Raw genomic sequence first — 21,055 nt, forward strand, 5'->3', positions numbered from 1 at the left:
TTACTCGCTCGCTTCCATGACCATGTGCTAGAAAACTCTTCTCAGTTTCCAACTAACTCGACTCCAACCAGCACAAGATATTTGTACATGTAAGACATGTAGGCCTAAAAGTAATAAATGGTTTCATTGAGAAAACGGGCATGTTGGAAATACTCTATTACATGCCTCAATACCAACATTTTTATGCCATATAATCAAGTTAATAAGGTTTAGTCACTTTAATATTGTGACCTATATTCAAAACTGCTGAATTCCCAACAACAATTATCGTGTCACTATTTTACTGAACATTTACTGTCCACTTTAAATATGCCCGCCCCTGAAGGAAATATTTTGGAGGCAGACATGACATATGATTTAATGTGATTTCTGAGTTTTCAAATTCCATGGGTTATTTGTGCTCTTTACTTCGACAAAATATTTTCAAATTTCTTTGTCAAAGAGAAAGTAGTATTCTGCCAATAACCTACAAAAGTGTAGAATAATCAACACCCTAATTTTATTGCCTAATATTAAATTTTCCAGTATGCAATAATAATTTTAAAATGAGACCCCTTCAATTACTTCAGTATAAGAAGATAATAATTAAAAACCTGAATCCGACGTGACGTAGTTACAGAGATGTGCATTCTCTTTTACTACAAATTTTGAAGCTATGTTGTTTAAAGTTTGAGGTACCTTTGCGAGGGTTTGCTGAATTGAATTTAAAAAAAAACGCAAAATAAACTAAATGTAAAATATACAGCAGTTCTTTAATGTTGCGTGATTCATCCATCCACAATTGAAACCTAGAATTTAAAAAAATATATAATGAAAATTTTAAAGTGATTAGTAAACTTGCTTTACCGAATGTTTTGCTCTGTAATTGCATGCTTTGAAGGGCATCAAATCTTTTTGAATTGTATTCCAATGGGAACCCCGTGAGATGGGACAGTCATAAATTGCTATGGGGTGGGATGGGACAGAAAAATATTTCCCATGGTCAAGCCTGGTAATCTGTCGCTAACTTTTTAAAAGAACAATCTTTGTATGTTGTTTGTTGGCATAGCTTCTTATTATCTCAATTGTAACTATCCGTCGATACTTTGATAGCAACGGAGCAATACGACTGCTATAGCCTAATCAACAGCCCGACGGTATGCACTTTGACGCCACGGCCAGGGTATGCAAGTAGAGCTCGCTGACAAGGCGCATTGAAGATAGGAATCAATGAATTAGATATTAGAGAATGAAAATTTGGTACTTAAAAATACTTTGCTTCTTACCTTCATATATTACTCCTCTTTTTGGTTGATGCATGATATAAGTCCCATACATGACAAGCACCAAAATGAATGGCACAAATACAAAAGCAGCGATCCACATTCTCCTGTTGAAGTCAATTCTTTTTTCACTCGAAACAACAGAAAATCCAATTATTTTCGATCGTTGTACAAAACTAGACGCCATGATTTTGTGTAAAACAAATTCATCTGTAATTAACAACTTACCTTTGATTCAGGATTAATTAATTTTATCTAACTCAAACTATATTCTTCAGCTTACTCGGCTTGCTGTTAAACTGCTTGAAAATTTGCCACATCTCATCATAGATTTCAGCTTTAAAAAATGTCGCTTTTTTCAACTACTGGATCAATTGCTTCAAAATTTTTTAGTGGTTGAAGATTGTTATTGTTGATAGAATATTTCCTTTGTTGGCTCTATGGGGGTGGTTCCGAAACTCCAGGTCGCGACCAGGGGTGGATTATGCCCCATTGGTGCCCTAAGCACTGAAGACTTTGGTGCCCCCTTATGTGTAATTTAATTATAAAAACAATAAACCACAGTGTGTGTATTATCCACTGAAAATAATCACAACCAACAGTAAATAAACAACTTTAACGAACATTTTTAGGGTTTTTAACTGTGATATATAGCCGAAATATATATCGGCCGTTTAATGCTAATATGATATATCGCCAAACACGCAATATCGGGCCGGTATATCGGTTGAGCTCTAATCCTGAGGGAGTGTGACAATAAAGATTCATTCCTTCAGTCTCACTGTGAATCGAAAAACCAAAGTATACAAGTCACAACTGCAGTTTGAAATTTTACCGGTATCTAGTAGTATACCTCAGAGTGGTTCAAGACTGCTAGGTTGAAGGACCGCAAAAACTTTTGAGGAGGTCTCGCGGGCCGCAAGTCGGAGAAAACCCAAAAGTGATTGAAATATCGCGAGTTTAGTTACTTTAAATTTATTAAACAACGAGAGTTTACCGTTCTGATCAGACTATTATTATGTTGCATGGGTGGTATTCTTTTAAAGAAGATGTATAGAGCCTTCAGTTATTGTAAAATGAATTCCCGAGAATTACCGTTGTATTTTCCGCATCTCGTGTTTAATGTCGCTTCAAATTATATTCTTCCGTGGCAGACATTACTTGAAATCAAACTAGACACTGTGTGATAGGCAAGGAAATGCGTTTCCGCCGTGTTTTCCTTATGTCACCTCTTTTGTGACACTCATTTTATTACGGATTGTTATATATATTTGAGTAATTTAAAAAACTTGCAGCTTGAGCAAGCTTAGTGCCATCGCCAAATAACAACCAAGTCCGTCTAAGTTGGTATTTCGGGACCTAGCTAAAAAAAAACTGGATGGCGCGGCGTTAAGTCGGCTCTGCGTTTCGTCACTACTGTCACATGGCCCACGCTTGAAAACAGAAGAGTGTTTTTACTAACATAAAGGCACAAAGTGTTAGAAAAAAAAGGGTTCGACTCTCGGGATCCCAACCCCAGTTGGAATAGCTAAAAATAAACTTAAAAACGTTCTGCTATCAGATACAAATATACGCTAAAATTGTTTTGTGGGCCGCACGGAATGTATCAGCATGACAGGGTTTGTACCACCCTTGTCTACCTTATCGAGAAACTCCCGACTTCGCTGACCACTAGATCGTTGAAATGCGATCGTGAAACCGCCACACAGTGCAAATAGTTCTTTGGTCCAATTGTTGAGGGGAAAAGATTTTATTTTAAAACAAAAACGCAGCATCAAGGAGAATACTGGAAAGAAAAAACAACAACAATTTCAGAAAACGACTCATAGCCATAGGCCCATTTCGTGTCAAATAAGTTTCAGTGTTTATTTTTAATTAATAAAGAAGGGTATTATGATACTCGAAGACGAAAAATAAGCGAACATTTTGAAGTTTGAGTCGTCTGGTGAACTCGTAATATTTTATTAAACACTGATAAACTATGCAAAATTGTGCTTCAAAATTTCTGTTGTGCCCCTCTTTGCTTGGTGCCCTAAGCATTTGCTTATATTGTTTAAATGGTTAATCCAGCGCTGGTCGCGACCCACAGCGGGGTCTTGAAAAAAATTTCGGGGTCTAACTTCCGTGAACATTCAGTCACATATTTTGAAAGTTAGAAAGTTTCCTCTGCTTTATAATAATCATGATAAACGAAATTGAATTCTCGATTGGTAGAACAGTTATCTGCATACGGGAAGATAACGCGCTGGTCAATTTAAGAAACAAGTTACCGTTTTCTGAGTCTGTGGCAGATTACTGTACAAGCGAAGTCATGCACTCAATTTGGGTCTTATTTCATTTAAAACAGGTAATTGAGTGGAACTGCAGTACTTTGGATTATATATTTAGTTTCTTTTGCGTTTTTTTTTTATTTGATTCAGCAATCCCTCGCAAACGTACCTCAAACTTTAAACAACCTAGCTTTAAAAATACGCAGATTTGTAGTCTAAAACTAACGTGAACATGTGTTAACTAAAAGAGAATGCACATCTCCGTGACTGCGTCACGTCGGGTTCTGATTTTTAATTATTATCTTCTATACTGAAGTGATTGAAGGGATATCATTTTGAAAATTATTGTTGCATACTAGGAAAATTTTAAAATTAGGAATAAAACTTGAACGCGTAGGGTGTCGATTTTGTTGTACTTCTATGGGTTATCGGCAGAATTTTATATCGCTTCCTTGTGACGAATTTTTCCTTTGACAAAGAAATGTGTTTCCATTTTGTCGAAGTAAAGAGAACAAATACTCATGAAATTTGAAAACTCAGAAATCACAATAAATTATATGTCATGTCTGCCTCCAAAATATTTATGTATACATGTATAAGTGAGTATCTTTCGCTGCTGGTTGGGGTCGAGGTAGATAGAAACTGAGAAGCGTTTTCTAGCACACTCGTCTTCATGGAAGCGAGCGGGTAACCCAGTACTTACATATTTATTATCATAGAATATCTTTTTTTTGCTGTAAATCAAGTGGTATAATTACTATAGTCTATATATAGTATGTGCAGGATGTGGCAGTTGAAATAACTTCTAATCGGTCGTCACCAATTAAATCTGCGACCGAGTAGTTTAAAAAGTTTTTCATTGAATGGTGCAAAAAATGATCGCAGTTTTTTCATATATTCGGGGTTCGCGACACCCCATGCTCCTTTTCTAGTCCTTCCCTTTGCAACCATACAAAAAGTACGTTCTGTTCCAGCGACTAAAACGTCGTTTCTTTTTACTACTAAAGGTTTGGCAAAGCAATAAAATCCAGACGGTCCCTTCGGAATATTTTCTGGTAAGACAAACTCTGGAATGTGAAGAAAGTCTTGAACCTAAAGTAAACAAAAACAACGAAACAAGAAAATTGAATAAATAATGATGATGTAGATGATTATTAGTTAACAAGAGAGCAATACTCATATATATGGACACGTAAACCAGAGCGGAGCATTCTTCACCTTTGACGTAACCGGTACCCTCAAAAAACTACCGAGTTTCCAGTAGTTCTATAAGTTTTAAAACAGTGTTCTCATGCGTAAAAATTAATACAGCAAAATTTTGAATGAAATATCAGATCTCATAGGACTCATTTCAAAATTTAGAAATAAATTAAAGTAATAGCCTTCTGCCAAAAAAAATCAATCTTTGACCTCTGAAATTTTCAAAGCAATTGATATAGTATTCGAAGAAAAAAGCGATTTTATAATGATGAAGAAAAACAACAAGAACAACAACAGAATTATCAAATCGATTCATAGGTCCACTGACGTGTCCAAAAATGATGTAAATATATGAAGCAAAGTCAATGATGGAAGTTTTTTTATTCTGTTCAAAACCATTTATTTTTTTTCTTTTATTTAGTATATTTCGTTTTTGTACTGAGAATTTTGCAGCGGCTTGTTATTGGACACGAAATGAACCTATTGGACGTTTTTTTTATGTTGTTGTTTTTGTTGGTATTTATTTTTTGTTGTCATCGTATCGTTTCTTATTAACTACTGGATCAATTTCTTTGAAATTTCCCGCGGTTGAAGATCGTATTTTTCGCGAGAAGTTCGCTATTACTTTTATATATTCCAAAACACTGTGGGCTCTGTGTGATTCGTTTTGTACTTCGAAATTTTGTGTGATGACCTCTTGAAAATGAATACTAATTATTTGTAGCGTTTTTTTGACCTCCCTCGTGCTACGCGAAAATCGGAAGTTTTTTTACGGTACCGGTACTCAAAGGTAGATTCGCTTTGATTTTCGTGTCCATATATTTGAGCATCGCTCTTTAAACAAAAAAGAGTACTCCCTTAGTTTGTGTACCAGGTTAGGGTTATGCACAAAAATGGCAAATTTAATACACCATGCATCCATCTGATGCAATGGATTCAAAATTCAGTATATATCAGCCTGTTTTGTCAATTCACACATGGTTTTTGCCGCACCTGTGATTTTGGCAAATTTGTCATGAACACCCACCTCTTTTATGACTTTAGCAGGATTAGATATAAGTTCCTCACCGTCTACGATATGGATATCGCTCATGTTGAACACTTTATACCATCTGTGAAACATGATAACAACAGCAAAGTTATGATGCCAACAGAAGGACTTGTCACAACGCGTCACGTATGATAAAATGATATATATTATTGGTATCTTTAATGAAGTTATGATTCCCTCCTCCGAACAAGATGCCTCATTGATACCAACTGCTAGCATGACAAAAAACTATTGCTTTGGCAAAAGTTTGTAAAATAATTAGGACTCAAAAAATGAGCAATATTATTTACCTTAGTAAATGATAGTAATACAATCCAGTTGTTAGTATATGGTTAGTACTCCTTTTTTTAAATAACTGCTCAATATATTCCATTTCCGTTGCACTTTCATTCATTTTTGCAGTTAAATTAGCGGAGTAGACAAGAAGATCATCAACCATTTGTTCAAACGTTGTGTTTTTATTGAGATTACCCATCATTATCTGTTATAAAAGTTAAGATCGAGTCGATATGACAATAATTTTATGTGGACTAAAAAAAATCATTGGACACGAAATGTACGTATGGATCGCTAGAGGGTTATTACTTTTGATTATTTCAAAAGTTTTTATGGCATTCGTTTAGTGTGTGCATTACCGATTTTCATGACCTTTGACCGATGCTTCCAGTCAATTTTTTGAGCGGACGCTCGCTTCCCTGTGCCGTTTCAAAATTCGTCATTCACTTTCTCACCTGTCGTACTGTATTTGTTTCGTAGAGTGCGGTGTGTGAAGAGATATTTTAACGGTATTTTTTATAATATTGATTAAATACAAACTCTATTATCGCTAAGCATGCCGATGTATTGGAACTGCTTTGTGCTGCACCGGTACCGCCAGGTGACTGGACATCGTGTCAAATTTAGTCAGCATCTAGTACAAGAGTACTCAATTTCCCAGGTAAAAGGGCCGCATTTTGACCACAAAAGATGCAACGGGCCGCAGAATAATATTACCATTTATTTGTACTATTTAATTCGTTTATTGGTTCGATACTGATGTTTAATTTACTTTTTGTATTCATATTTATGCATTTTAGAACATAGTTAATAATGGGGCAATCGTACGTTTCGTATGAAAGTTGGTAATGTCGTCATCAAGTATTGTACACCTTATTGCGATTCCGCGTGAATCGTGAAGACTACGGTACCGGTAGTCTACTGTGGCAGATTGCAAACCGTACTACTTCGTTTTGGCGGCCGTCCATATATTTGAGCATCGCTCCCTCGTTTTACATTAAAATTCTGCTATATAATACAACGACGAAAAAGTAGAATATTACCTCCTGGGCATAATCTGAATATGTTCTTTCGGTAGGATTGCACAAAACAAGTAAAAGTTTGGCGTGAGGAACAAGCTCTCGAAGATGTTCTGGTGTCGCGAGTTCCCAGTTGAAGTAGGCCGGTGTTTTTTCAAATGATATTTCGTGAGGTAAAACTTTGGCCAACATGGGTCTGAACAACAAAAATACTGTACTTATATTTCAAACAACACCACAATAACAGTTTGTTTTATAATTTTGTCTTCAAGTATTTAAATCGCTGAAAATCTTATTTAATGATATTCAGCTATTTGATTTGTTTAACATTTTATAGATCTTAAAATAAATATTTTATGGGTTTGTTTGTAATTTGGTTCCAAACTAATATATTGTTTAGAACCTTAATCTTGATCTTCGTTCACGCAATAGAGGATTTTGAATAGATAATGTTCTGTTAAGAGCCAGCTCAAGTAATCAAACAATTGCATATAGTATCAGATTATTTCATATATTAGGGTCTTAACAACTATACAAAATTAGTTACAATGTGAACATTTTTACGTGTATGCTTTTAGGCCCAATTTATATATATGCGGTCGTTCAAAAAAGTGGGGTTCTTTGGGTGCTACTTTGATCATCGGGTGCATACGAAGTAAACTCCTAAGAGCACCTGTTCCACACTTCTCAACCCCGATTCCAATGACATCTGGTATGCGCTGAACTGGTTGCTGAAGATATAAAATTGCTATCATGGAAATCGCCTTTCTTGAGAAGTTATATATATTTTTCATAAGCTTGAAATGTTGCAAATGAAACATAACGGAACAACTCAAGTTGTGTTTGTGTATGGATCAAATGGCGTTGCAAGATACAAGTATGAAACATATTGCTGCTATTTTATAGAAATGAATTTATTATATATTATAGTAAAAGTAAGAATAGAACAAAATAAACTTTTCAAAATCTAATAATCTCACCCTTCGTGAAACTTTCACCAAAATTAATAGCTTATCGCGTTCCCTCTTCTTTGGGGACAAAAGTTTGGTCAGTGGGTATGGGAAAGGAGACATGGTGAACCTTTTTTTTATAGTTGAATAGTGTGTCAAATGAGTTACAACAACCGACTCCGGTTACGTTAGTATGTAATGACATTTTGCATGGCCTGCGTTTACAATTTGGAATCAAATTGCATAATAAGATGCAATTTTGAAACATAAAAAATAAAATCATACCAAAATGAAGAAAAACGCTTCGAAATGGTGGCAAACCTCACCTTTTGAAAAACTTTTGATAACGCTCTTTTGGCTGCTTCATATTCAACTAATAGTTTATCGCGATGTCTTTCTTTTGATGTTTTCTTGTAATCTTGTTTGATTTCATATTCAACCCACTCATTTTCTTAAATAGTTCGAAAGAAGTGAATATATTTTCAATAAAATTGACTATTATATGATATTTTTCAGTAATCTTCAAAGCGACACTGTTATCCGATCACAATGTTTTATCGCAATGTAGTTCTGATTGTTCCCGCTTGGATATCAACAAAGTGACATTATGAGATATAAACTTTAGAAAAAGTGGAAGTAGATGACGAAATCTCTCTAGAAATAACTGAGAGCGAGGTGCAGAAATAAGAGCCCACGGTCAGCCAGACTTTACGGTAACCTGACGCAAACTTTTCAAAACAACAATTTTTGTATGTTGTCAATAGGCATAACTTCTTATTATCTTAACTATAAGTATTTATTAATCCCAACGGTATGTGCTACTATACTGCTATCGCCTAATCAACAGCCAGCCAGCTTACCTTTGACGCCACAGTCGGCCTACGTCTGTGCTAGCGAGCAGAACGCGTTGACAAGACGCATTAAAGATAGGAATCAATGAATGAGAGGAGCTCCGGAAGTATTTGTACCTAGATGACGCACAACCTGAACAACTCTAACTTGGTATACATGCTATGTTCAGGTTGTGCGGTATCTTGGTACGAATACTTCGGGAGCACCGAATTATATATTAGAGAATGAAAACTTGGTACTTTGTATTATTTTGCTTCTTACCTTCATATATTATTCCTCTTTCTGGTTGATTCATGATATAATTCCCATACATGATAAGCAATAAAATGAATGCCACAAATACCAAAGCAGCGATCCACATTCTCCTATTGAAGTCAATTCTTTTTTTACTCGAAACAACATAAAATCCGAATGTTCTCAATCGTTGCACAAAACATGATTTTGTGTAAAGCAAATTCATCCGGAATTACCAACTTAATTTTGATCCAGGATTAATTAATTTTATCTAACTCAAACTATATTCTTCAGCTTACTCTGCTTGCTGTCAAACTGCTTGAAAAACTGCCACATCTCGTCATAGATTACAGCTTTGTACCCTGCGGGCGTAATAATTTGCTGTTATTATTACGTAATGAATTCGCGTAGCAATCAATGAGGTTCTAATGTCATTTCAAGCAAATTCATTCAAATTGACCAATCTAAGTGTCTGGTATAAGAACCTCTACCCATAAAATAAGGACGTTTCTTAGAAATAAGTACAAAAACATTTTCTAAGACAAAAACCTTCAAAATAGAGACAATTCTTAGAAATAAGGACGTTATGGCAGCCCTGGCTATAGGAGACCCTTGTTATCGGTCGTTTTGTCTGTCCAGATCTCGCGTCTTAACGGCTGGACCGATCTAGTGAAATTTCACACGCGGGTTTATCCTGTCTCCCTAGTACTGTGCGTTTTGTAGAGGATTCGGATTGGAGTTTCGTTTCTATGGTAACAACGAAAAAACTCGCCGAACGTTATGAAACTTCCAATATTCTCACAATTCTCGTTAACCATTTTCAAATATTTTTTGGTTAACCATGTCGAAAATTGAAATCCCTAAAACGCCACCTTCCGCAGAAGAAACACTCTATCGATTAAGTCGTCTTTCGTCTTGATACTCCAGGAACTTGAGAAGCTTTAGGGAATTTAGTGGACGGTATTTTTCTCAATTTTTAGCCACATTTTATCAATCACGCAAGTATGACTAAGAAACGCGCAGCGTTTGAAATGAACTGGAAATGAGCTTACTCGGCCTGCTGTCAAACTGCTTGAGAAACTGCCACATCTCGTCATAGATTTCAGAATTGAAAAATATCGTTTTTTTCAACTACTGGACCAATTGCTTCGGAATTGTTTAGTGGTTGAAGATTGTTATTGTCGATAGAATATTTTCTCTTGTTGGCTCTATGGCAGTGGTTCCCAAACTCCAGGTCGCGACCCACAGCGGGGTCTTGACAAGATTTTTCGGGGTCTAACTTCCGCTAAACATTCATTCACATAATTTGAAAGTTAGGAAGTTTTTGCTGCATTATAATAACCATGATAAACGAAATTGAATTCTCGATTGTTAAAACAGATCTCTGCATACGAGAAGATAACGCGCTGGTCAATTTAAAAAACAAAAAACCGTTTTCTAAGTCTGTGACAGATTACTATACAAGGAAATACAAGTCTTGCAATCAATATGGGTTTTATTTCATTTGAAATAGATGCAATTTTTAAAAGTTCACAACATTAAAGTGACTAAAATTAAGTAACTTGATTATATCATAAAAGTATTGGTATTGAGGCTTGTAATAGAGTATTTACAACATTCCCGTTTTCTCAATGAAACCATTTATTACTTTTACGCTACATATTTTACATATATAAATATCTTGCGCTGCTGGTTGGGGTCGAGGTAGATAGAGATTTCCTAGCACACTCGTCTTCACGGAAGCGAGCGGGTAACCCAGTACTAACAAATTTATTATCATAGAATATCTTTTTATTGCTATAAATCAAGTGGTATAATGTCTATAGTCTATTCTATAGTATGTACAGGATGACGCAGTTGAAATAACTTCTAATCGATCGTCACCAATTAAATCTGCGACCGAGTAGTTTATACAATTTTTCATTGAATGGTGCAAAAAATGAGCGCAGTTTTTCCATATATTTGGGGTTCGCGACACCCCATGCTCCTTTTCTAGTTCTTCCCTTTCCAGTCATACAAAACGTACGTCCTGTTACAGCGACTAAAACGCCGTTTCTTTCCACTACTAAAGGTTTGGCAAAGCAATAAAATCCAGACGGTCCCTTTCGAATATTTTCTGGTAAGACAAACTCTGGAATGTGCAGAAAGTCTTGAATCTTAAAAATGAGAGATTTATATAAACGAGAGTCATGACAAATTTTTCTAATAATTTAATTGTTTAGTTGAATTAATTTCTGTGCGAAGAGCATTGAAATAATATAAACAACTTGTATTTATCGATGAAAATCGAAAATTGAAAAAAATGCTGCTTTAAAGCATCTATCGTTGAATCTGGGATTTACTCTCTGATTCCTCTAATTAATTTGATCTGGAATTAAAGTTATTGGTCGAATAGTTTATGTACACCCACCTCTTTTATGACTTTAGCAGGATTAGATATAAGTTCTTCACCGTCTACAACGTATATATCGCTCATATTGAACACATTATACCATCTGTATGAAATATAAATATTGAAAATAATTACAGTAGCGTAGTGTCAAACTGCTCACGACATTTTGCATCTACATCGATGTGTCACGATTGGCGAAGCGAAAAAAACTAGTTACTAGTACTTCATTCTATAAGTTTTTCATCTTTATTAGGACTGAGAAAAAAACATCAAAAAAATGAGGGAGAAAAGCTCAAATATATGGACAGAAGGTCCAATAACTAACCGCAGTGTCGAAAGCCGACGCTACTCACACCCAGCAGTAGAACCGAGTTTGCAAAAGTAAAACTTCACGATCGGCGGAATAAAAACGGCGTTCCCATAAACCTAAACTAATAGTAATTTAATAATAGCCTTCTAGTGACATCAACAATCTGTTAACCACCGAGAATTACAAAGAACTTGGTCCAGTAGTTGATGAGAAAAGCGATTTTCCATAACAAGATGAAAAATACTAACATTAACAACAAACATAAGAATGGCGTCTACCTTAGTAAATGATAGTAATACAGTCCAGTTGTTAGTATATGGTTAGTAATCTTTTCTTTTTTTAACTGCTCAATATATAACATTTCATATCCGCTCATATTCATTTTTTCATTTAAATTGGCGGAGTAGAGAAGAAGGTCATCAACCAATTGTTCAAACGTTTTTGTTGCGTTAAGAGTATGCATCAATATCTGTTATGGGATGCATAAATAAAATCATTAAGATTCGTCCATGCTATTATTTACATGTTGTTGGGAAAATCTGAAAAGCAAGTTTCGAAAAATTTAATTTGAAATACCAATCATATTAATGTTATAAACGACATCGATACCAAAACAAGAGTTCAATCACGAATGCCAAATTAATAAAGTTCACGCCTACGCGACATTCTATTGAATATCCTGTACAGATTATAACAATAACATTATAACAAGACAGAAATTAAAAAATGAAATGCCTTTGTAACTATAAGTGCTTGAATCATGAGCATAAAGAAGAAATACAATATAAGTCGATAGATTGTTACCTCCTGGAAATAATCTGAATATGTTCTTTTTGTAGGATCGCACAAAACAAGTAGAAGTTTGGCGTTAGGAACAAGTTCCCGAATATATTTTGGTGTCTCGAGTCCCCAGTTGAAGTAGGCCGGTGTTTTTTCAAATGATATTTCATGAGGTAAAACGTTGGCCAACTTAGGTCTGAACAAAAATATTTCAAAGATAATATAACTTAAGTGACGGTTTGTTTGATACTATTATACCCACGGCTTTTGCCTCGATATATTTTGGTTTATAATATGATGTTCCGTGTCTGTAATTTAAATCAGTGATGTCCTCAGACCAGCGAATTTATTTCATAACAAGCTTTTCGTCTTAAATTTGTCGCGAATTATGTATATGGGTTTTGGAATAATTTCGGAGTTTTAGACAGTCTTGGAAAAAAAATATAAAGTGGAATGCTTGGTGTAAATTGACATATTTATGAAATGGTGTCATCAACATGTGTTTGTTTATTGAAAAGTTCAAAATATTTTTCCAGAAAATTCTTATATATAAATCTTCACTGCTAAAAATGGGGCAATAACTCAGACTTCAATTGATATATCATTAAAAGTGTTATAAATTTTTCTTTTCCAAAAACAGGAACAATGAAAAAAAACACGTTTCATTAACTGAAATCATAGTTTACCTTAAAGGACGACAGACATTTAATGTTAGGGTTCGAATTTCCGTCTGGTTTATACATATGACGTTGAAAACTTTAGTTAATATTTAATCATCTGACATTACAGATATTCAAGAAATAAAATCGATTTGAAAGTTGTTCTAAATTTTCCTTCGCCCAATATATACTTATCGCATAAAATATTTGTTTCAGGTTCGAAGAGTCACCATGAAAATTAATTAAAATGAAAACATTTTTACGTATATGCTTTTAGGCCCAATTTATATAAATCCGGTCGTTCAAAGAAATGGGCTTCTTTGGGTGCTGCTTTGATCATCGGATGCATACGAAGTAAAGCCCTAAGAGCACCTGTTCCACACTTCTCAACCCCGATTCCAATGACATCTGGTGCACGCTGAACTGGTGGCTAAAGATATGAATTATATTTTAATTTGGAGTGGAATGAAATAAATTCTGTTGGCTCTGCTCGTGCTGAGCAACATAAAGAACGTGATTGATATCGCACCGCGATGGTTTGTAGATTCAAAGTTAGTGGAGAATACTTTCATCGGGCAACGCTGTTGGCTTAGTTGGCCATCCACAACTATTAATTCAAATTAATGACTGCACAGTCATTAATATTTTCGTGATAATTATCTAAAACGAAGCCAAACGAGTTCATTTAGGTTCTCCAAAAATTAAAACTACTAAAACCTATTTTTACGGCGGACATCAGTAAGCTTGAAATGCTCAAATATGTGAACATGAAGGCCAAAACCAAGTAGTACCAGTATGGATACCAAATCTTTCACAGTAGCGATGGTCTTACCGACTTCGACTGACCACCGGATCGCTGAAATGCGACCGTAGGACAACCTCGCGGAGGGAAATTTTAAATTTTGATGACGTCATCGTATAAAACTTCAAATTGAAAAACGATTCCCACAGAAATTCTTGAAATAATCAAGTAATAGCCTTCTAGCAATAAATGTGAAGTGAAAATTTCAAAGCAATCAGTCCAGTAGGAAAGCGATTTTTTTCACAACAACAACATAATAACAAAACAGTCCATAGGTCCATTTCGTGTCCAATAATGCCAGGACATATCTACATGACTGAACCAGTTTTAATATATTATATTCCAATTCACACTTGATTATAACATTTTCATGCATTGCTAATTTTTATTATTATGAGCTGATGATTTCGCTGTATCAATACTAATAAGCGGCTGTTAATAGCTTAATAGTTTAGCGATAATAGTTCGCCAAAATATGTATCATTGGAAAGTTTGACAAAAGATTTCGGCAGTAGGTATGGGTAACGCGCTACCGTGATCATCAACGAAGAATGTTGCCTCGAACTTTGTTAAAATTATGTTGTTATTATAAATGATTAATGGGAATAAATGAAAGGTTTTGTATAAAAAGCCTTTTGTACATGATAAACAATTTTCATATACTTGAATCGTTTTTTAAATGAATTAAAACAAAACTGGCTCCGGTTGCGTTAGTGTTTACCGGCATTTTCATGACCTGTGTTTACAATTGAGAATCAAATTGCATAATAATCTGTAATTTTAAAACATAAAAAATAAAAGCACACCAAAATGAAGAAAAACGTTTCAAAACTGTGGCAAACCTCACTTTTTGGAAAATTTTTGCTAACGTTCTCTTGGCTGCTTCATATTCAACTAATAATTTATCGCGAACTCTTTCCTTAGATGTTTTCTGAGAATCTTCTTTGATTTCATATTTAATCCGGCCTTTTTCTTGAATAGTTCGGAAGAAATGAATATATTTTCAATAAAAATTGAATAATACTCGGGTTTTTCAGTAATCGCTAAAGCGACGTTGTTAGTAAATGGTGAAAGTCGTTAATAAACACGTCCCTTTCGAGCTCGCATTTGCGTTCTGTTTGTTGATAGTAGATGATGAAAGCTCTTGCCGAATTATAGTAGTATCTTAGTCTGTGAGGTGCAAAAATAAGGAACTACAGTCAGCCAGACATTACGGTAACCCGACGCTAACATGTTAAAACAGCAATCTTGTTGCAATGTTGTTAATTGGCATAACTGTTTATTGTCTCAATTGTAACTATCCGTTAATAGCAACGGTACGTGCTATCACTGCTATAACCTAATCAACAGTCAAACGGTATGCACTTTGACACCACAGCCAGTCTATGCCTATGCTAGTGAGCGAGTGCGTTGACAAGGCGCATTAAAGATAGGAATCAATGAATTAGATTTTAGAGAATGCAAACTTGATGCTTATAATATATATATTTTGCTTCTTACCTTCATACAGTACTCCTCTTTCTGGCTCATTCATGGCATAATTCCCATACATGATAAGCAATAAAATGAATGCCACAAATACAAAAGCAGAGATCCACATTCTCCTATTGAAGTCAATGTTTTTTTTACTCGAAACAACAGAAAATCCAATTATATTCCATCGCTGTACAAAACTAGACGCCATGATTTTGTGTGAACAAATTCATCCGTAATTAACAACTTAAACTTTGATCTGGGATTAATTTATTGTATCTAACTCAAACTATATTCTTCAGCTTTCTCGGCTTGCTGTCAAACTTGAGAAACTGCCACATCTCATCATAGATTTCAGCTTTGTACCCTGCGGGCGTACATATTCAATGTAGGTTTCTATTTAAATTCCCCTTAGCATCGCCGTGAAACTACGCCAAAAAGTTGCGTTCTGGCAGCTGCACGCGCTGCCGGAATAATATTTCCAAGAATGTAAAAAACTCTTGCCAAGTTAGTTCATACACCAAAATCGTAAGATTTCAACAGGAATGTTCATCCGAGATATCATGAAGACGCTTTGAGTAAAAAGGGCAAGAAAAATCATGAAAAATAGCTCACGGACCTACTACAATCCAAAAGTACTTGGATCAGGACCCGCTCTCCGCTAAATTCGACAAAACAAGTACGTTAATACAATAATGGAGAAAATACTTAGATCGACAGCAACCTACGTAGGTTTGAATCAGGGCCGGATTTAATCCATAAAAATTCCGAATGGACCTGTGGTTAAAAAGAAAAGCGATTTTTTCCAACAACAACAAGAAGAAAAATAAGATGAATACTAAAAATAACAATTTGACAAAACGATTTATAGGACCACTTTGTATTCAGTAAATGAAGGTACCATTTTTATCGAAATTTTACCGTCATACTTGAGCAATGATTTAAAACTTGAACAAGTGTATCAAATTGTGATACGTGGGCCCGAATAAATTATCCATTTACTTTTCCGTAAATATATAAAATAAAATGCATGAAGCGCAGATTCTTTTTCTATCTCCCGATGTAACTGTTTTACTATGAATATACAATTAGTGGTAATACAGCCACAACATATCAATATACCGTATCGTATGTTGGCGCTGCCTTAAGGATGTACGCCCACAGGGTACAAAGCTGAAATCTATGATGAGATGTGGCAGTTCTTCAGGCAGTTTGACAGCAAGCCGAGTAAGCTGAAGAATATAGTTTGAGTTAGATAAAATATTTCTGGATTAAAGTTAAGTTGGTAATTACGAATGAATTTGTTTTACACAAAATTTGACCTCAACAGGAGAGGAGTCATATATGAAGATAAGAAGCAAAGTATTTTTAAGTACTTAATTTTCCATTCTCCAATATCTAATTCATTGATTCCTATCTTTAATGCGCCTTGTCAACGCGCTCTGCTCGCTAGCGCAGCCACAGATTGGCTTCAGAATAACGGGAACACCGTTTTTATTCCGCCGAGCGTGGCGTTGTACTTTTGCGAACTTGGTGCTACTGCTAAGCTAAGACACTTCCGTATGAGTCGCGTCGGCTTTAGACACTGCGGTTAGTTATTGGACCTTCTGTTCATATATTTGAGCTTTGCTATCTTTCTTGAGGTTTAATTCTCAGTCCCAATGATGATGAAAAACTTATAGAATGAAGTACTAGTTTATTTCGTTTCGCCAATCGTGACGCATCGATGAAGATGCAAAATGTCGTAAGCAGTTTGACACCACGCTAGTGATTTTCAATATTTGTAATTATTTTCAATATTTATAATTTATACAGATGGTATAAGGTGTTCAATATGAGCAATATATACGTCGTAGACGGTGAGGAACCCAGATTCAACGATAGATGTGTGTGTGGTATGGTAATATATGGCGCTTTAAACAATTTGAGTCTTTTGCGCCAGACAATTTAAATCAAAATTTTGTATATGCCTATAGTACTCTCTTGGTAGATTTCACAAAATCAACAAGAGCAGGGAAAATGCTAGGGTCGAGTAAGATAGCTTTGAGCTGAAAATCAATGCCACAATCGCGGCATTTTATCTTTATTATACGTCTTTCATTTCTATATGCACGACAGTTCATTAAAAAATGTTCTACTGTCTCTGGAACATTACAGAAATCGCAAAGTCTATTATTATGACATCCTATTTTATGGAAGTGCCCATTTGAACAGCAATGTCCCGTCTGGAGTCGAAATAAAATTTTGTCCATTATTCGTGGTGACCAAGTGGAATTCTTGATGCTGTCTTCAATTGAGGGGAAAATTGTCTTGTAATGAAACGCTTGGTCACTGTGTATAAAATGTTGATCCCATTTATTAGCGCAGAATTGTCGAATTTGTGATTTGACTTTGTTTTGTGATTGTGATAATCTTTTGTCCACATCGACTTTCGCCGCTGATACCTTTGCTATTTTGTCGGCGACTTCGTTACCCGGAATGCCAACATGTCCTGGAGCCCATAGTAGTGTGATTTTGCATCCTTGTTCCTGTAACTCAAAAAGACAAGTCTGAATATTTGAAGATATATTACTAATTTGATCCGAGTTATTATTTATAGCGTGTACAGCAGACATACAATCCGTTATGATAAGTATATTCCCTTTATAGTTATTTTTTGACCATGTAAGGACACTATATATTGCAAAAACTTCGCAATCAAACGAGGAACAGTCTTTGTCTAGCCTAAAACACACACGAGAATTATTGTATGGAACATAAACCGCAGCACCGCATTTGTCAACAATTTTTGCTCCATCGGTATAAATATGGACGTGTGATTGATAGGATTCATTTATATAATCTAAACTTATAGCTTTTAATTGGTCGGGCGTATACCAAGGAAAAAGTATATTCGAGAATGCATCGTCAATATTAATTTCGTCCAAATACCATGGGGGAATTTTTTCGGCTTTAATAATACCAATATCCAATTTGTCAATATCGAAAGTCCTTGCAATCATACCAAATGTACGAAATTTTGGAGAGTTGGGAAAAATTTCATGCCATGAGTGTTCGATGACTTCGTGGCAAGGATGGTCAACAAATGTTAGCAGTTTAGCCTTATATAAGAGGCATAATTGTAGTCGTCGTATACTCAATGGCATCTCATTACAACAAACTTGTAAAGCAATTTTAGGCGTACTCATCATGCCACCTGCAGCGATGCGTAGACATTGAGATTGTATAATTTCGAGTTTTCTTATGGCATTTATTGATGCTGAAAAACACGCTTTCATACCAAATTCAATAATGGGTCGATCAATGATGGGTAGGGATCTGTACAATGACAAAAGGGGTGATTTGTTAGCTCCCCAGCTAGTTCCAATAAGCAAACGCTGCAGATTAATCCGTTTACTACATTTTTGTACAACATATTCGATATTTTTCTCTTATAATTTAAGCGCCTATTGAAATAGACTCCGAGGTATCTTACTTCATTCCTGACTGGTAGTATTACACCATTTATGTGTAGTTGTATTGGTGGTAATTTTCTCTTTCGGGTGAAGAGTACAACTATTGATTTTGTGACCGGGATCTTAAAACCCCATTTGTTGCACCAGGACTGAATACAATCCAACGAGTTCTGAGAGGAAATGATTGAATCTTCAATTTTGAGCCCAATGTGCCATAGAGCGCTATCGTCTGCAAACAATCCAACATTATCTGATGAAATAGTACTAGGCATATCGTTTATCATTATATTGAAAAGCAGTGGACTGATTACGCTCCCTTGAGGAATTCCGTTTTCTAATGAGAATATACTTGAAAGACGACTGCCTACTCTAACCTGAAATGAACGATTCGTCAGGAAAGATGCAACAAAAGCCAAATTTTCCCGGTGACATCAATGTTATATAGTTTGTATAACAGTTCTCTTTTCCATACCATGTCATAATCTTTTTCCATGTCTAAGAAAATGCCAAGTACAGATCTTTTATTTGGTAAAGCTTTATATATGTCATCGTGTAATTTTAGATATGCATCAGTCGTAGATCTCCTCCACCTAAAACTGCTTTGTTCTCTACATAATATGCCATTTTTTCAACAAACCACTTCAGTCTGCGAGCTATAATTCTTTCCAAGACCTTACATAAATTGCTAGTTAAAGATATAGGCCTATATGAAGATGGTTGGTCTTTTTGTTTATTGGATTTAAGAATCGGAATTACAACAGAGAGTTTCCAGGTATCTGGAATACTCCCTTTGTTCAAAATCAAATTGGACAATTTGAGTAATAGGTCTTTACATTCTGCGGGCAATTTTATAAGCATCGCGTAGCAATTATTAGCAATGATTAGCCTTGTTACGTCATGTGAGGATTCGAATGCGATCTTTCTTTGAAGAAATTTCGGGGTGTAGTTTTCATTGCTACTGACCGCCGAGAACGAACTCGCCAGAAGCTCAGCTTTTTTGGAATCTTCGATTGCTGTTATACCATTGTGTTTAAGGCCGGGGATTTGTTCGTATACCTTGCTTTTAGTGAAGCGCCTAACCATTTCCCATACGTTGCTGAGTTTTTCATTCTTGTCCAGTGAGCTACAGTAATCATGCCAACTCTACCTTTTAGTCTTCAATATTATTCTTCTTGCTTCAGATCTACGTTTTTTATACATTATCACATTTTCGATGGACATCGACCTTTTCATTTCATTAAATGAAATGCCGCGATTTGGGCATTGATTTTCAACTCAAAGCTATCTTACGCGACCCTGGCATTTTCCCTGCCCTTGTTGATTTTATGAAATCTACCAAGAGAGTACTATAGGCATATACAAAATTTTGATTTAAATTGTCTGGCGCAAAAGACTCAAATTGTTTAAAGCGCCATCTATTACCATGCCACACACACATCTATCGTTGAATCTGGGTTTTATTTTTTAATTCCTCTAATTAATATGATCTTGAATTAAAGTTATTGGTCGATTTTTTTAGGTACACCCACCTCTTTTATGACTTTAGCAAGATTGGATATAAGTTCCTCACCGTCTACGACGTATATATTGCTCATATTGAACACCTTATACCACCTGTATAAATTATAAATATTGAAAATAATTACAAATATTGAAAATCATTAGCGTAGTGTCAAACTGCTTACGACATTTTGCATCTTCATCGATGCGTCACGATTGTCGAAGCGAAATAAACTAGTACTTAATCATATACTGTTTATTACTACTTTCGTGCAGTTACCAACTACTAGCATGACATAACAAATTCTCTATTGCATCGTCAAGTTTTTTATCCTTATTGGGACTGAGAAAAAATGCTTAAAAATTGCTTAAGTTTCACATATGCATCGATACGTCACGATTGGCGAAACGAAATAAACTAGTACTTCATTCTATAAGTTTTTCATCCTCATTGGGACTGAGAATTAAACCTCAAAAAAGAAAGCAAAGCTCAAATATATGAACAGAAGGTCCAATAACTAACCGCAGTGTCGAAAGCCGACGCGACTCATACGGAAGTGTCTTAGCACT

At 35.3% G+C, this 21,055-nt stretch overlaps 2 protein-coding genes across 2 annotated transcripts; both read right to left on the reverse strand.

The window, feature by feature from the left end:
• Positions 1 to 3,862: 3,862 nt before the first annotated feature.
• Positions 3,863 to 9,441, reverse strand: LOC120347332 (heparan sulfate glucosamine 3-O-sulfotransferase 1-like). Its single transcript, XM_039417254.2, has 7 exons — positions 9,142 to 9,441; positions 8,355 to 8,479; positions 7,643 to 7,809; positions 7,103 to 7,274; positions 6,074 to 6,264; positions 5,760 to 5,844; positions 3,863 to 4,624 (listed from the first exon to the last, which is right to left on the reverse strand). Exons 1-7 carry the CDS (start codon positions 9,338 to 9,340, stop codon positions 4,349 to 4,351), a joined length of 1,215 nt encoding a protein of 404 aa, XP_039273188.2. The 5' UTR covers positions 9,341 to 9,441; the 3' UTR covers positions 3,863 to 4,348.
• Positions 9,442 to 10,591: 1,150 nt separating this feature from the next.
• On the reverse strand, positions 10,592 to 15,942 carry LOC120347336 (heparan sulfate glucosamine 3-O-sulfotransferase 1-like). The gene is made up of 7 exons (XM_078118128.1): positions 15,558 to 15,942; positions 14,905 to 15,029; positions 13,519 to 13,685; positions 12,621 to 12,792; positions 12,095 to 12,285; positions 11,525 to 11,609; positions 10,592 to 11,270 (listed from the first exon to the last, which is right to left on the reverse strand). The coding sequence occupies exons 1-7, from the start codon at positions 15,739 to 15,741 to the stop codon at positions 10,995 to 10,997; spliced, it is 1,200 nt and encodes a 399-aa protein (XP_077974254.1). The 5' UTR covers positions 15,742 to 15,942; the 3' UTR covers positions 10,592 to 10,994.
• Positions 15,943 to 21,055: the final 5,113 nt, after the last annotated feature.

This window comes from Styela clava, chromosome 11, assembly GCF_964204865.1.
Source record: "Styela clava chromosome 11, kaStyClav1.hap1.2, whole genome shotgun sequence".
Classification (NCBI taxonomy): domain Eukaryota; kingdom Metazoa; phylum Chordata; class Ascidiacea; order Stolidobranchia; family Styelidae; genus Styela; species Styela clava.

What these genes read in the sequence shown, in the direction of transcription:
- LOC120347332 (XM_039417254.2), bottom strand. Translation starts at nt 9,340, where the DNA reads ATGAATTTGCTTTACACAAAATCATGTTTTGTGCAACGATTGAGAACA. An exon ending in TTGGGCCTAAAAGCATACAC is followed by an intron (nt 7,275 to 7,642) that starts GTAAAAATGTTC and finishes TTTGTTGTTCAG; the next exon opens with ACCCATGTTGGCCAAAGTTT. An exon ending in ATTCAGATTATGCCCAGGAG is followed by an intron (nt 6,265 to 7,102) that starts GTAATATTCTAC and finishes CTTTTATAACAG; the next exon opens with ATAATGATGGGTAATCTCAA.
- LOC120347336 (XM_078118128.1), bottom strand. Translation starts at nt 15,741, where the DNA reads ATGGCGTCTAGTTTTGTACAGCGATGGAATATAATTGGATTTTCTGTT. An exon ending in AAGAGGAGTACTGTATGAAG is followed by an intron (nt 15,030 to 15,557) that starts GTAAGAAGCAAA and finishes GAACTATTCAAG; the next exon opens with AAAAAGGCCGGATTAAATAT. An exon ending in TATTACTATCATTTACTAAG is followed by an intron (nt 11,610 to 12,094) that starts GTAGACGCCATT and finishes TATTTCATACAG; the next exon opens with ATGGTATAATGTGTTCAATA.